Genomic DNA, 13,483 nt, shown 5'->3' on the forward strand with positions numbered 1-13,483 from the left:
ATTGAATGCTAAAAATGTTATGAAAGACGTAATGGAATTTTACATTTTTCTATGAACGATAATACACTGAATATTGACAAAATATGAATGTCACACCCCCTTTCGATCGACATATTTTACAATCAAGTGAAACTAAAAAAAAATGCAACAAACAGTGAAATATGAACGCAAAGGGTACAAAATAAACCCACCAACAATCTGATATATCTGATATTTGCTGAATTTCCCCCAGGGATCAATAAAGTACTTTCTATTCTATTCTATACATCACTAAGCTTTAGAACTTTGTTGTGAAAATCTCCTTCCGCGTCTGTGGAAACGCTTCCCACCCACACTGCTTGGTGCCTCGTCTGAGCTGCTGTGACGTAGATTACCATAGTAACTAATTAGATTACCATAGTAACTGGTATATCATCCATAAACACAGATTCCAACCATTGAAATACTTTGTATAGTTGAAGACTTACGGTCATTAGAAAACATGACTGCACATCATAATGGCAGCTACAGTTTCCATCATAAAGATCTAAAAAAATTATTTGGGAATGTCCGGCGGGCCAGATTGAAAAGCTCAACGGGCCACATATGGCCCCCGGGCCTTAATTTGCCCAGGTCTGATTTAACCAGATAAGAAAACCATTGAGATCAAGATCTCGTTCACAAGGGTGACCTGGCCAAGAGGTCAACAGCACATGTCAGAGCAGTTTCATAAAAGTAATAAGTTAAGACATACATTTTAAAATACCTTAAAACCTGAGTTTCATGTATTCATTAAGTAGAGGAGGAGCCGGTCCATGAAGACATTTGTATACCAAACAACCATTTTTACAATTCCTGAGTATGGTAAATGATAAATGATAAATGGGTTATACTTGTATAGCGCTTTTCTACCTTCAAGGTACTCAAAGCGCTTTGACAGTATTTCCACATTCACCCATTCACACACACATTCACACACTGATGGCGGGAGCTGCCATGCAAGGCGCTAACCAGCAGCCATCAGGAGCAAGGGTGAAGTGTCTTGCCCAAGGACACAACGGACGTGACTAGGATGGTAGAAGGTGGGGATTGAACCCCAGTAACCAGCAACCCTCCGATTGCTGGCACGGCCACTCTACCAACTTCGCCACGCCGCCCCATGGTCAATTTTATGTATTTTATGTTTTTTTTTTTGGTCTAAGATTTTCAGAACTCTCTTATATAGTCACTCATTCTCAATCTGGATTTTAATGTTATGTTTACTAAAGACCAGCGAGTTATGCAGCCATTTATAGGGGTGTAAAAAAAAAAAAAGGTTTTGATTGAATCGCGATTCTTATTTGTAACAATTCTTAATTGATTTAAAAAAAAATCAAAAATCAATTAAAAATAAAAAATACAAATAAAAAAAATTATTTAAAAAAAATAAAAATAAAAATAATAATTAAAAAAAAAAAATATATATATATATATATATATATATATATATATATATATATATATATATATATATATATATATACACTACCGTTCAAAAGTTTGGGGTCACATTGAAATGTCCTTATTTTTGAAGGAAAAGCACTGTACTTTTCAATGAAGATAACTTTAAACTAGTCTTAACTTTAAAGAAATACACTCTATACATTGCTAATGTGGTAAATGACTATTCTAGCTGCAAATGTCTGGTTTTTGGTGCGATATCTACATAGGTGTATAGAGGCCCATTTCCAGCAACTATCACTCCAGTGTTCTAATGGTACAATGTGTTTGCTCATTGGCTCAGAAGGCTAATTGATGATTAGAAAACCCTTGTGCAATCATGTTCACACATCTGAAAACAGTTTAGCTCGTTACAGAAGCTACAAAACTGACCTTCCTTTGAGCAGATTGAGTTTCTGGAGCATCACATTTGTGGGGTCAATTAAACGCTCAAAATGGCCAGAAAAACGGTAGTGTGTGTGTATATATATATATATATATATATATATATATATATATATATATATATATATATATATGAAACGTGACAAATTGGGGGGTGCAATATCCTCTTTAGCCAGCAGATGGCAGTAGTGATATCTTAAAATTAGTTTCATGCCAACTCCAACTTTGACCACAGCGTAAATTGCTATGGAGAGTGGCGCTTTCCGTCATTTCTAGCAGACTGCATTGCAAAATGGTCCCAAGATTGATCCTTGAGGAACCCCTGCATTACAGTTTATAAAAGATGATCTAACCCCATTGACCTGTGCAGGGCATGAGCTACCTGGAAGAGCGCCACCTGGTACACCGGGACCTGGCTGCGAGGAACGTTCTGGTGAAAACTCCCAATCATGTCAAGATCACAGACTTTGGCCTCGCTAAACTTCTGACGGCGGACGAGAATGAGTACCACTCTGACGGAGGAAAGGTGCGTTTCGCTGCGACGCTAAGCTAGGATAACATGCATTAAATGGGTTCTCCTCAGGTTCCTATCAAGTGGATGGCCCTGGAGTCCATCCTCCAGTGGACCTACACACACCAGAGTGATGTCTGGAGTTACGGTAAGTCAGGCCACGCCCCTGTTTCACCTGACTCCACCCACCTGTCCATCAACTTTCTCTCCAGGCGTCACCGTGTGGGAACTAATGACGTTCGGCTCCAAGCCGTACGACAGCATCCCGGCCAGCGAGGTGGCGTCTGTCCTGGAGCGAGGCGAGCGCCTGCCGCAGCCGCCCATCTGCACCATCGACGTCTACATGCTGATGGTCAAGTGTAAGCGGGGGCGACACCGGGGACGTTAAACTCGCAAAAGGAGGCGGGTCCACTCAAGAGCCATGTCTGTGTCCGCAGGTTGGATGATCGACCCGTCCAGTCGACCCAGGTTCAGGGAACTCGTCGTGGAGTTCTCCAAGATGGCTCGGGATCCGTCCAGGTACCTGGTCCTGCAGGTAGGTTGGCGGTATTATCCTTGGTGACCTAATCCTTGGCGCCAACAGTCTTGTTTGTTTGTCAGTGTGACCCGCCCAGCCCGTCCGACGGCAGGTTCTACTCCCGCCTGCTCAGCTCGGACGACACCGACGATGTTGTGGACGTCGAGGAGTACTTGCTGCCCTACAAAGGCCCTGATAACCATAGCAACGCCGCCTGCAGAGCCGCGGTAAGCACCTTAATTTCAAAATGACTTTACACCGGCGCTTTGACCCGTTTCTGTGTCTGCAGGCTCATCCTACGCGCACAAACAGCCTCGCCATGCGTTACATCAGCGACCCGACAGGCAACATGGCCGACCAAGTTGACCTCAGCGTCCACAGTAATCACACACGTAGCACTTCACAAAGTTGAGGACATGACTCAGCGGTGTTTGCTTGCAGAGTACATCAACCAGGCTGAGAGCGGGCCCAGCAGCAGGCTCGCAGATGTCCACAATCCCAACTACGAGGACCTGAGTCTGGCGTGGGGCGTCGCCTCGCCACCCTTCCTGTCAGAGGACCGAAAAGCCATGGAGGGACCCGAGTACTTAAACACAGCGCAAAGCTCGCTGCCCCGCATGGCAAGCCTTGACAACCCAGACTACCAGGCCGACTTCCTGCCTTTGGCCACGCCCTCTAACATGGGTGCAGGGGACCATGAGTACTTGGGCCTGGCCGGTGCAATGCAGACATCTGTCTGCTAGGGGGCAGTACCTCCTTCATGTGACTATACTGACACTGGTTTTAGTTGGTGGTGCATTCAGCAACAACTGAACAGGAACAGACTTGAAACATCCAAGTTTTCACTGGTGCATGAATTCAGTCACATGATCAGCAAGTTTGTTTGAGCACTCAAATGTTGTTCTCGTGTTGTTCACGTATGGTGTATGAATGTTGACCACAATGAGCCAAACACTGCTCAACATCACTGATGTTGACATTTTCATGTATGTAGCTTTTTTTATTTTTTTTAAAAAACAACATAATTTATGCCAATTGTTTATGAAGCCACTTTGAAAGAAGCCCTGTTTTATTATGCGTGAAACGTCCAAAGTGTGTTTTATAGTTCTACATTTTACAATGTGGTAGTTAGACGTAATAGTGATTTTGTCCACTTGGTAGCGCTGCAAGATAACTTAACACAACTCATTGGAAGAACACTTCCCGTCAAACTATCAGACGAGTTAACGGTTTTCACGAGAAATAAAATGTTCTCCTCTTTAGCTTCACTCACTGTGGTTTACTTTGAAAAGCTTGTACCGGAAAAAGGCGCCAGAATGTCGACAATGACTTAACTTAACACAACTCATTGGAAGAACGCTTCCCATCAAACAATCAGACGTGTTAACTGTTTCCACGAGAAATAAAATAGTCTCCTCTTTAGCTTCACTCACTGTGGTTTAATTTGAAAAGCTTGTACCGGAAGAAGGCGCCAGAATGTCGACAATGACATAAGTTAACACAACTCATTGGAAGAACGCTTCCAATCAAACGTGTTAACTTTCCACGAGAAATAAAATAGTTTCCTCTTTAGCTTCACTCATTGTGGTTTAATTTGAAAAGCTTGTACCGGAAGAAGGCGCCAGAATGTCGACAATGACATAAGTTAACACAACTCGTTGGAAGAACGCTTCCAATCAAACAATCAGACGTTTTAACTTTTCACGAGAAATAAAATGTTCTCCTCTTTAGCTTCACTCACTGTGGTTTAATTTGAAAAGCTTGTACCGGAAAAAGACGCCAGAATGTCGACAATGACATAAGTTAACACAACTCATTGGAAGAACAAGTTTGTTGATGACTGAAGTGTTGATATCAACCAAACCTAAACCCCCCCCACATCCCACACCCCGGATTGTAAATAATGTAAATAATTCAATGTATATATACTGATGATTATCTTGTGTGATGACTGTATTATGATGACAGTATATCTTTGTATCATGAATCAATTTGAGTGGACCCCAACAAGTTGAAAAACTTATTCGGGTGTTACCATTTAGTGGTCGATTGTACGGAATATGTACTGTACTGTGCAATCTACTAATAAAAGTTTCAATCAATCAATCAATCAAAAAAACCCTTCCCATCAAACAATCAGACGTGTTAACTTTTCACGAGAAATAAAATGTTCTCCTCTTTAGCTTCACTCACTGTGGTTTAATTTGAAAAGCTCGTACCGGAAAAAGGCGCCAGAATGTCGACAATGACATAAGTTAACACAACTAATTGGAAGAACGCTTCCCATCAAACAATCAGACGTGTTAACTGCTTTCACGAGAAATAAAATAGTCTCCTCTTTAGCTTCACTCACTGTGGTTTAATTTGAAAAGCTTGTACCGGAAGAAGGCGCCAGAATGTCGACAATGACATTAGCAGGGTGCAAAATGTCGTCCAAACGCCTGTGGGCAGTTTGTTCCCCTGGTCTTGTCTCTCTGACACCGAGGAATAAAAGTATGAAAAGTTCAACTGGTGGACGGTGGCTGTCCCACACCGGAACAGGTACCAAAACCATACATATTTGGCCAACGTTGCAAATTAGCTATCCGTTGTTTATAGATGAATTAATCAGCAGGTCGAATTCAGAGTCGTAAGCTCGTCGCACGCGCACAATTGAAGTCGTCGTCAGTGTTTCCTGTAGGGTTTTATTTTCGAACAATTGACTGCAAACACCAAGTGTTATATATCAGTTTGTCAATGATTGTCACATTTTATTGATATTTCACTCATTGTGGCACACTTTAGAGCAAGGGTCCTCAAGTACAAATCTTGAAGGTCCACAAATGTTATTTTGAAACAGGCTGGGTCCGTTTATTATCGGTCAAGCTTATATAGTAGCAGGAGGTAGGTAGTAGTTTAACATTTTCTTAAAATTAACAAAAATAAAATAAATATCCAATAGAAGACATGAAAGATTTTCTTTGAAACAAAAATAAATAAGAACTTAAATAAAACTTTCAGTTTTAACAAAAAATAAACACTTTTAAACACAACCCTCCTATCCCTGGTAAACAAATGACCTCAACAGAGAATGGCTTCTTGTGTTTACCCAAAGCCCCATGCCACTCTGAGTGAGCACTCTGTTGCTATTTGTTGTTGTGTCATAGATTTAACACAAATCTTGCTTGATGTTTCATATGACTTTTTCAGCCTCGTGATTTCTTTTTTTCTTAGCTCTGAATAATGAGGAAATGTCTCTTCAAATTCGCGGTGCTCTTTCAGATAGTGACGTTTCAGATGTTCACTTTTCACCAGAGCAACGGTACTGTTGCATATTAGACACATTAGTCTGGTACTTGCAGTAGGTAGGATGAAAACATATTGCTCTGTCCATTCTTTATTGAAACGTCGGTTTTCCCTGTCCACCTTTCTTTGACCAGCCTGAGCCAACTTGGAGCATAGGGATGGGCGTATCGATCCTGTGGTATCGATATATCGATACTCACACGCTACTCATTTGGCATCACTTTTCTGAAAAAAGTATCGATATAAACCAAAAAAACGGCGTGTGGGGGGTGCAAGCATCACTTTCAGATGTTTTTGATGACTCACTTAACTTACTATGTGCTGGAACACCCCTGTACCTGGCAGAGTATAGAGCTGGCCCAGTCACGTGACAGGAGACAGCGAATGAGCGTCGTCAACGTGCAACACACACACACACACACACACACACACACACACACGCACACCCACACACACACACACACACACACACACACACACACACACACACACACACACACAGCCAGCCGACAGCGATGCAGCCAGGCATATCCAGTGTTGTCCAATTGTTGACTTAAAACAGGCATTGTTTTTTTGTTTTTTTTTTAGTAATTTTTACTGAATATTTTTGTTTAAATGATTATCCTAAATTCAAATAATTTCCACACAGGGGAATTTACTGTTAGTTGAAAATTGCTTGAGTATTTAAAACAAGATAAGAAAGAGATACAATTTGGAGATTCTTCATCTTTGCATTACAGTTTTATTTTTTTCCAAGAAAATCTTGAATATATGATTGAATGTGATTTTGGTTTTAATCTGTAACATGATTTCTTACATTTCGAAAACATTAGCCTATTTCATATTTCATTAATTGCTAATTATATCACAAATTTAAAAAAATAACTGCAGCTCCTTGCAATTCGGATTTGACTGTTAATTGGAAAGCCCTAATATTTAATTATTATTATTATATATAATATATAGTTATTATATATAATATTTAATTTATTTTTCATATTTATGTTATTTATTTTAATTTTACTTTTATTATATATTGACCATAATAAATGTGGTATAAATGGTCTGTATTTGTCTTGTGATTTGTCTTAAATAATAACAATAGTAATAATATTTTTGACTGACAAAAAATTGCCAATAAGAAATTATTGGTATCGGTATCGGTATCGATGAAAATGCAAGAAAAAGTATCGGTATCGTATCGAATCCTAAAAGTGTGGTATCGCCCATCCCTACCATGCATGTGGCATGAGCGCTGTATGACCCAGGTGGTAACAGCCTATCAGCGCGTCGTTGTGATAGAGATGAGAACCCATACTCTGATTGGCTGATTCCGCAGCCAATCAGAGTGGCGTTCTCTCGCTCTCACTCCGTCTCTCTCTCTATCTCTCTCTGAGAGAGAGAGAGAGAGACGGAGTGAGTGAGACACGGAGAAGTGTAAACGAAATGTGGAGATATTGGACTAAAAACAACAAAGAACGTTGACTTGCGCTAGCGATAACTCAAAGATGAATACAATTATTATATTTTTTTATAATAATTATAATTATTAAAAAAAAATATATATATTTTATTTGTATTTTTTTTACTATAGTTCGTGCTGGGTCCGGACGGACACGTCGCTGGGTCCGGACATGGACCGCGGTCCGCCTGTTGAGGATCACTGCTTTAGAGTTTAGAATCCATCGACAAAGTAATTGGAAGTTGAGTGACTTGTGAAGTACTTCTTCTACAGGCAAATAAAACACATGCCACAGCGTCACCTGTTGGCCAGAATCATTGGCGTTGTTAGGCCTATTTTAGGGGGGCTCAAGCCCCCCTAAAATGTTCTTAAGCCCCCCTAAATAATTTGGTGTTAAAAAAATTTTTTTTTTTTTTTTTTTATAAATACATGCCGACATATTCATTATAAAGTGGCCCGAATATGAGTTTAAATAAATAATCATATAACCTGTCATTATTCACTCAGTTTCCCCTCACTTCATAGTGTAAGGTAGAGAGCCCCTTCAGTGCGTCGGTATCCATTCCATTCCACTAGTTCATATAGAAAATGCCCACATCACTCAAAATCCAGTCCGCATTTTCTCTGCGACCTTGCTTGCGGTCCTGCAGGTGTACGAAGCACATTAGCACACAGCACTGCAGAACAAGAATTTTGTGTCTGCAATTGTAAATAATTTAGTTTTTAAGTTTTGTGTTTCTTGTAGAATCTATATAAAGTAATATACATTTGCCTATTGTTAAAATAATGAAAACAACATCATTAAATATATTTGCTTTATTGTATTGTTACATTAATAGCTGTTGTATTACTATAGGATGGCTTGTTAAAAATTTCATAGGATTTTCAGAGGGTGGAAAAACCAAGATATTTAATATAAAATGTAAAATGAATAAATACATAAAAATAAAAAAAATGGTTAAAAGCCATCGTCCCGGGGAGCATTTAATTTCGTCCCGTGCATTTTTTTTACCGTCCCCGGGACGACGGGACTACTTTAATCTCAAGCCCTGGAAGTTACATTTTATTGTTTGCATTATTTGTTTTAGCATTGCACTTTGAAGATGGTCCCTCAGCTCTTTGACAGCTTTGGCTCTTTTTCAGATCAGCAGACTAAGTCTTTTTTATTTACAGTATATATAAATGTTTCTCATTTCTATTCAGACTTCCATATATATTTAATTTCCTTAACGGCTTGCCATAATATATATATATATAAATATATTATATACAAGCCAAATTATCCCGATCCAGATATTACTTTAATTCAAGTAATTAAGTAATATTTCCAGGGCTTGAATTTACAACCATTTTAGTCACATATGTGCCCAAAATGTAATATGTGCAACTTCAAAATATTTGGGAACAAACAATTATTGTATTGTGAGCGAAAGTTGTGGCATTAGCCTCTATGTTGTGAATTAAAGGCCTACTGAAAGCCACTACTACCGACCACGCAGTCTGATAGTTTATATATCAATGATGAAATCTTAACATTGCAACACATGCCAATACGGCCGGGTTAACTTATAAAGTGCAATTTAAAATTTCCCGGGAAACTTCCGGCTGAAAACGTTTCGGTATGATGACGTTTGCGCGTGACGTCACGGGTTGAAGCAGATATTTTGGAATAGCACGGTGGCCAGCTTAAGCCGTCTGTTTTCACCACATAATTCCACAGTATTCTGGACATCTGTGTTGGTGAATCTTTTGCAATTTGTTCAATTAACAATGGAGACTGCAAAGAAGAAAGCTGTAGGTGGGATCGGTGTATTAGCGGCTGGCTACAGCAACACAACCAGGACTTTGAGTTGGATAGCAGATGCGCTACCGTGAGTACAGCTTTGGCTTCCAAACATTTGATCGCTTGCCCGTACGTGCGTGCATGTCACGTACGTAACTTTGGGGAAATATATGTTTCTTGCCGACTCTGATGGCGGCCGGGGTGTCGTCGAAAGCTACAACGCCGTCCGCCGCCGCGCCGCTGTCCTCACCTGTCTTGGTTGACTTCCTCCGTCTCCGGGCCGCCGACCGCAACGATCATCGTGGTGAAGTCCTTTGTCGCGCCGTTGATCGCTGGAACGCAGGTGAGCACGGGTGTTGATGAGCAGATGAGGGCTGGTGTAGGTGGAGAGCTAATGTTTTTAGCATAGCTCTGTCGAGGTCCCGTAGTTAAGTTAGCTTCAATGGCATCGTTAGCAACAGCATTGCTAGGCTTCGCCAGGCGGCACAGCATTGACCGTGTGGTTACAGGTCCAGGGTTTGGTAGTATTGTTGATCTTCTGTCTATCCTTCCAGTCAGGGGCTTATTTCTTCTGTTTCTATATGCAGTTAAGCACGATGCTATCATGTTAGCTCCGTAGCTAAAGTGCTTCGCCGATGTATTGTCGTGGAGATAAAAGTCACTGTGAATGTCCATTTCGCGTTCTCGACTCTCATTTTCAAGAGGATATAGTATCCGATGTGGTTTAAAATACAAATCCGTGATCCACAATAGAAAAAGGAGAGAGTGTGGAATCCAATGAGCCCTTGTACCTAAGTTACGGTCAGAGCGAAAAAAGATACGTCCTGCACTGCACTCTAATCTTTCACTCTCACTTTCCTCATCCACGAATCTTTCATCCTGGCTCAAATTAATGGGGTAATCGTTGCTTTCTCGGTCAGAATCGCTCTCACTGCTGGTGTAAACAATGTGCAAATGTGAGGAGCCTTTCAACCTGCGACGTCACGCTACTTCCGGTACAGGCAAGGCTTTTTTTTATCAGCGACCAAAAGTTGCGAACTTTATCGTCGATGTTCTCTACTAAATCCTTTCAGCAAAAATATGGCAATATCGCGAAATGATCAAGTATGACACATAGAATGGATCTGCTATCCCCGTTTAAATAAGAAAATTTCATTTCAGTAGGCCTTTAAAAACATAGAGGCTAATGCCATAACTTTCATTGTGTTTCAGTGTATCTTGAAGGATCATGCAAGTAATTGTTTCTTGTTGGTGCTGTAAACAAAATGTCACTGTGCAAACCCATGTTTGTTGTTGTACTGAACACAGATTGAAACTAAACCGATTGAAATAATAATAATAACAATGAATAATTTCAAAGTCTTTGTTAGCCGTTTGTGAAGTTTTGTGCTCGTGCGCTACGTTCGCTCGCATCCTGCATCTCCTGGGGGCTAAGCCCCCCCCGTCCTTAAGAGCTAGTGACGCCCCTGGCCAGAATTATAGCTGGCGTGCTTCATAAGAGGTAAGGTAAAATCAATGGAGGTTAATTGGTGTCTTTATCACGAAATATTTTTTTTTTTAGGTTTGACTTTTGTAAAATGATTTTTTTTTTATTTGCTGACAATTCAAGTGAATAAACATGTGTGAGCAAAATTTGTGTTTAAAAATGTTTGTTAAAATGCAGACAGTTGTTGCGTCGAACTCACCTAATTGAATGGTTTTAAGATGGGATCGACGGCTTTAGTTTTAATTTACCGGAAGTGAGTCTTGACTTTTGAACACATTTTTCTGCACTTATTTTTTTACATACATTTTTAAATACTGAATTTTTAAACACACACATTGTTCAAACTAATTTTTTATACAATGAATTTTAACAAACTGCACTTTTAACGCACACATATTTTACACTGAATTTTTATACACCAAATTTTAAAACGCTAAATTAAAAAAAATATTTTAACTGAATGTTTTAACACACACATTTTTACACTGAATTTTAACAAATTTAATTTTTTAATTCAGACATTTTTACACAAAATTCTAACAAACTTAATTTTTAACTTCAGACATTTTTACACTGAATTATACATAGTGCATTTTAAAACACTGAATTTTTATACACCAAATAAAACACTGAGATAAAAAAAAAAGTTTAACAAACTACATTTTTTAATACACACATTTTTACACTGAATTTTAACTAACTTATTTTTTAAATTCAGACATTTTTACACTACATTTTAACAAACTTAATTTTTTACTTCAGACATTTTTACACTAAATTTTTACATAGTGAATTTTAAAACACTGAGTTTTTAAACATATTTTTTACACTGAATTTTTATACACCAAATAAGATACTGAATTAAATTTTTTTTTAACAAACTGAATTTTTCAAAACACACATTTTTACACTGAATTTTGACAAACTTTATTTTTAAATGCAGACATTTTTGGACAGAATTTTCACACAGTGAATTTTAAAACACAGCATTTTTAAACACAGAATTTTTAAACACACATTTTTACACTGACTTTTTATACACCAAATAAGACACTGAACATTTTTTTTTTAACAAACTCAATTTTTTAACACACACATTTTTACACTGAATTTTAACAAACTACATTTTTTAATTCAGACATTTTACACTGAATTTTTACACAGTGAATTTTAACACACACATTTTTTACACTGAATTTTAACAAACTTAATTTTTTCATGCAGAAATTTTTACACAGTGGGTTTTAAAACACTGAATTTTTACAAATTGAATTTTAAAACACTGAATTTTAACAAACTGAATTTTTGCACGCAAATTTTGCTTTCAATTTTTTTCACTGAAATTGTCAGCATAATTTGATGTAAAAAAACAAACTCAGTTCATAAAATTCAAACGCAAAAAAATCAGTTAAATAAATTCAGTGTCCAAAAAAGGCTTTTGTAATAAAGAGACGGAAAAAAAGAAATAAAATACAGTGGGTTAAACTATCTTCCCCAAACCGACCCATGTTGATGTATTGATACTGTTGAATGGGATTATTACATATTGAAACATAAAGAAAGATTAGGATTAAGCAAGACTTGCTTTTTACTCCTCCTTTTAAGATATGTTAAAGAATGCCCATCTCATCACGCTGGTGGAGGCCTGTACGGGTCACACAATGTTGTCTCGCGTCTCAATGCAAATTATTGTCTCCACCATGACAGAAAACACATACTTTGTAATCTTTTGAACATGTGACATGTCTGCAGGTGTTGACAGGCGGCCATTGGAGGGTGTCAGAGTGCTGGACCTGACCCGGTAAGAACAACACCCCACCGAAAGAACCACATTATACAAACCCCGTTTCCATATGAGTTGGGAAATTGTGTTGGATGTAAATATAAACGGAATACAATGATTTGCAAATCATTTCAACCCATATTCAGTTGAATATGCTATAAAGACAACATATATGATGTTCAAACTGATAAACATTTTTTTTTGCAAATAATCATTAACTTTATAATTTGATGCCAGCAACACGTGACAAAGAAGTTGGGAAAGGTGGCAATAAATACTGATAAAGTTGAGGAATGCTCATCAAACACTTATTTGGAACATCCCACAGGTGAACAGGCAAATTGGGAACAGGTGGGTGCCATGATTGGGTATAAAAGTAGATTCCATGAAATGCTCAGTCATTCACAAACAAGGACGGGGCGAGGGTCACCACTTTGTCAACAAATGCGTGAGTAAATTGTTGAACAGTTTAAAAAAAACCTTTCTCAACCAGCTATTGCAAGGAATTTAGGGATTTCACCATCTACGGTCCGTAATATCATCAAAGGGTTCAGAGAATCTGGAGAAATCACTGCACGTAAGCAGCTAAGCCCGTGACCTTCGATCCCTCAGGCTGTACCGAATGAACAAGCGACTTCAGTGTGTAAAGGATATCACCACATGGGCTCAGGAACACTTCAGAAACCCACTGTCAGTAACTACAGTTGGTCGCTACATCTGTAAGTGCAAGTTAAAACTCTCCTATGCAAGGCGAAAACCGTTTATCAACAACACCCAGAAACGCCGGGCCTGA

The 13,483-nt window shown here is 38.7% G+C and overlaps 2 protein-coding genes across 5 annotated transcripts in view; both read left to right on the forward strand.

The window, feature by feature from the left end:
* The window catches only part of LOC133629805 (melanoma receptor tyrosine-protein kinase-like), a 52,464-nt gene extending 48,311 nt beyond the window's left edge, over window positions 1-4,153 (forward strand). The window contains exons 22-28 of the mRNA XM_062020821.1: window positions 2,234-2,389; window positions 2,447-2,522; window positions 2,587-2,733; window positions 2,812-2,909; window positions 2,975-3,118; window positions 3,181-3,271; window positions 3,333-4,153. Of these exons, the coding sequence (XP_061876805.1) occupies window positions 2,234-2,389; window positions 2,447-2,522; window positions 2,587-2,733; window positions 2,812-2,909; window positions 2,975-3,118; window positions 3,181-3,271; window positions 3,333-3,634 (1,014 nt within the window). The 3' untranslated portion in view covers window positions 3,635-4,153. The remainder of the gene's footprint in view (window positions 1-2,233; window positions 2,390-2,446; window positions 2,523-2,586; window positions 2,734-2,811; window positions 2,910-2,974; window positions 3,119-3,180; window positions 3,272-3,332) is intronic.
* A 425-nt stretch (window positions 4,154-4,578) lies between these two features.
* Window positions 4,579-13,483, forward strand: part of sugct (succinyl-CoA:glutarate-CoA transferase) — an 87,804-nt gene continuing 78,899 nt past the window's right edge. For all 4 annotated transcript variants that reach the window (XM_062020823.1, XM_062020822.1, XM_062020824.1 and 1 more), the window contains exons 1-2: window positions 4,579-5,432; window positions 12,660-12,708. In XM_062020823.1, coding sequence (XP_061876807.1) covers window positions 5,288-5,432; window positions 12,660-12,708 — 194 coding nt within the window. In that variant the 5' untranslated portion in view covers window positions 4,579-5,287. The remainder of the gene's footprint in view (window positions 5,433-12,659; window positions 12,709-13,483) is intronic.

Source organism: Entelurus aequoreus, linkage group LG15 (assembly GCF_033978785.1).
Source record: "Entelurus aequoreus isolate RoL-2023_Sb linkage group LG15, RoL_Eaeq_v1.1, whole genome shotgun sequence".
NCBI classification, from domain to species: Eukaryota; Metazoa; Chordata; class Actinopteri; order Syngnathiformes; family Syngnathidae; genus Entelurus; species Entelurus aequoreus.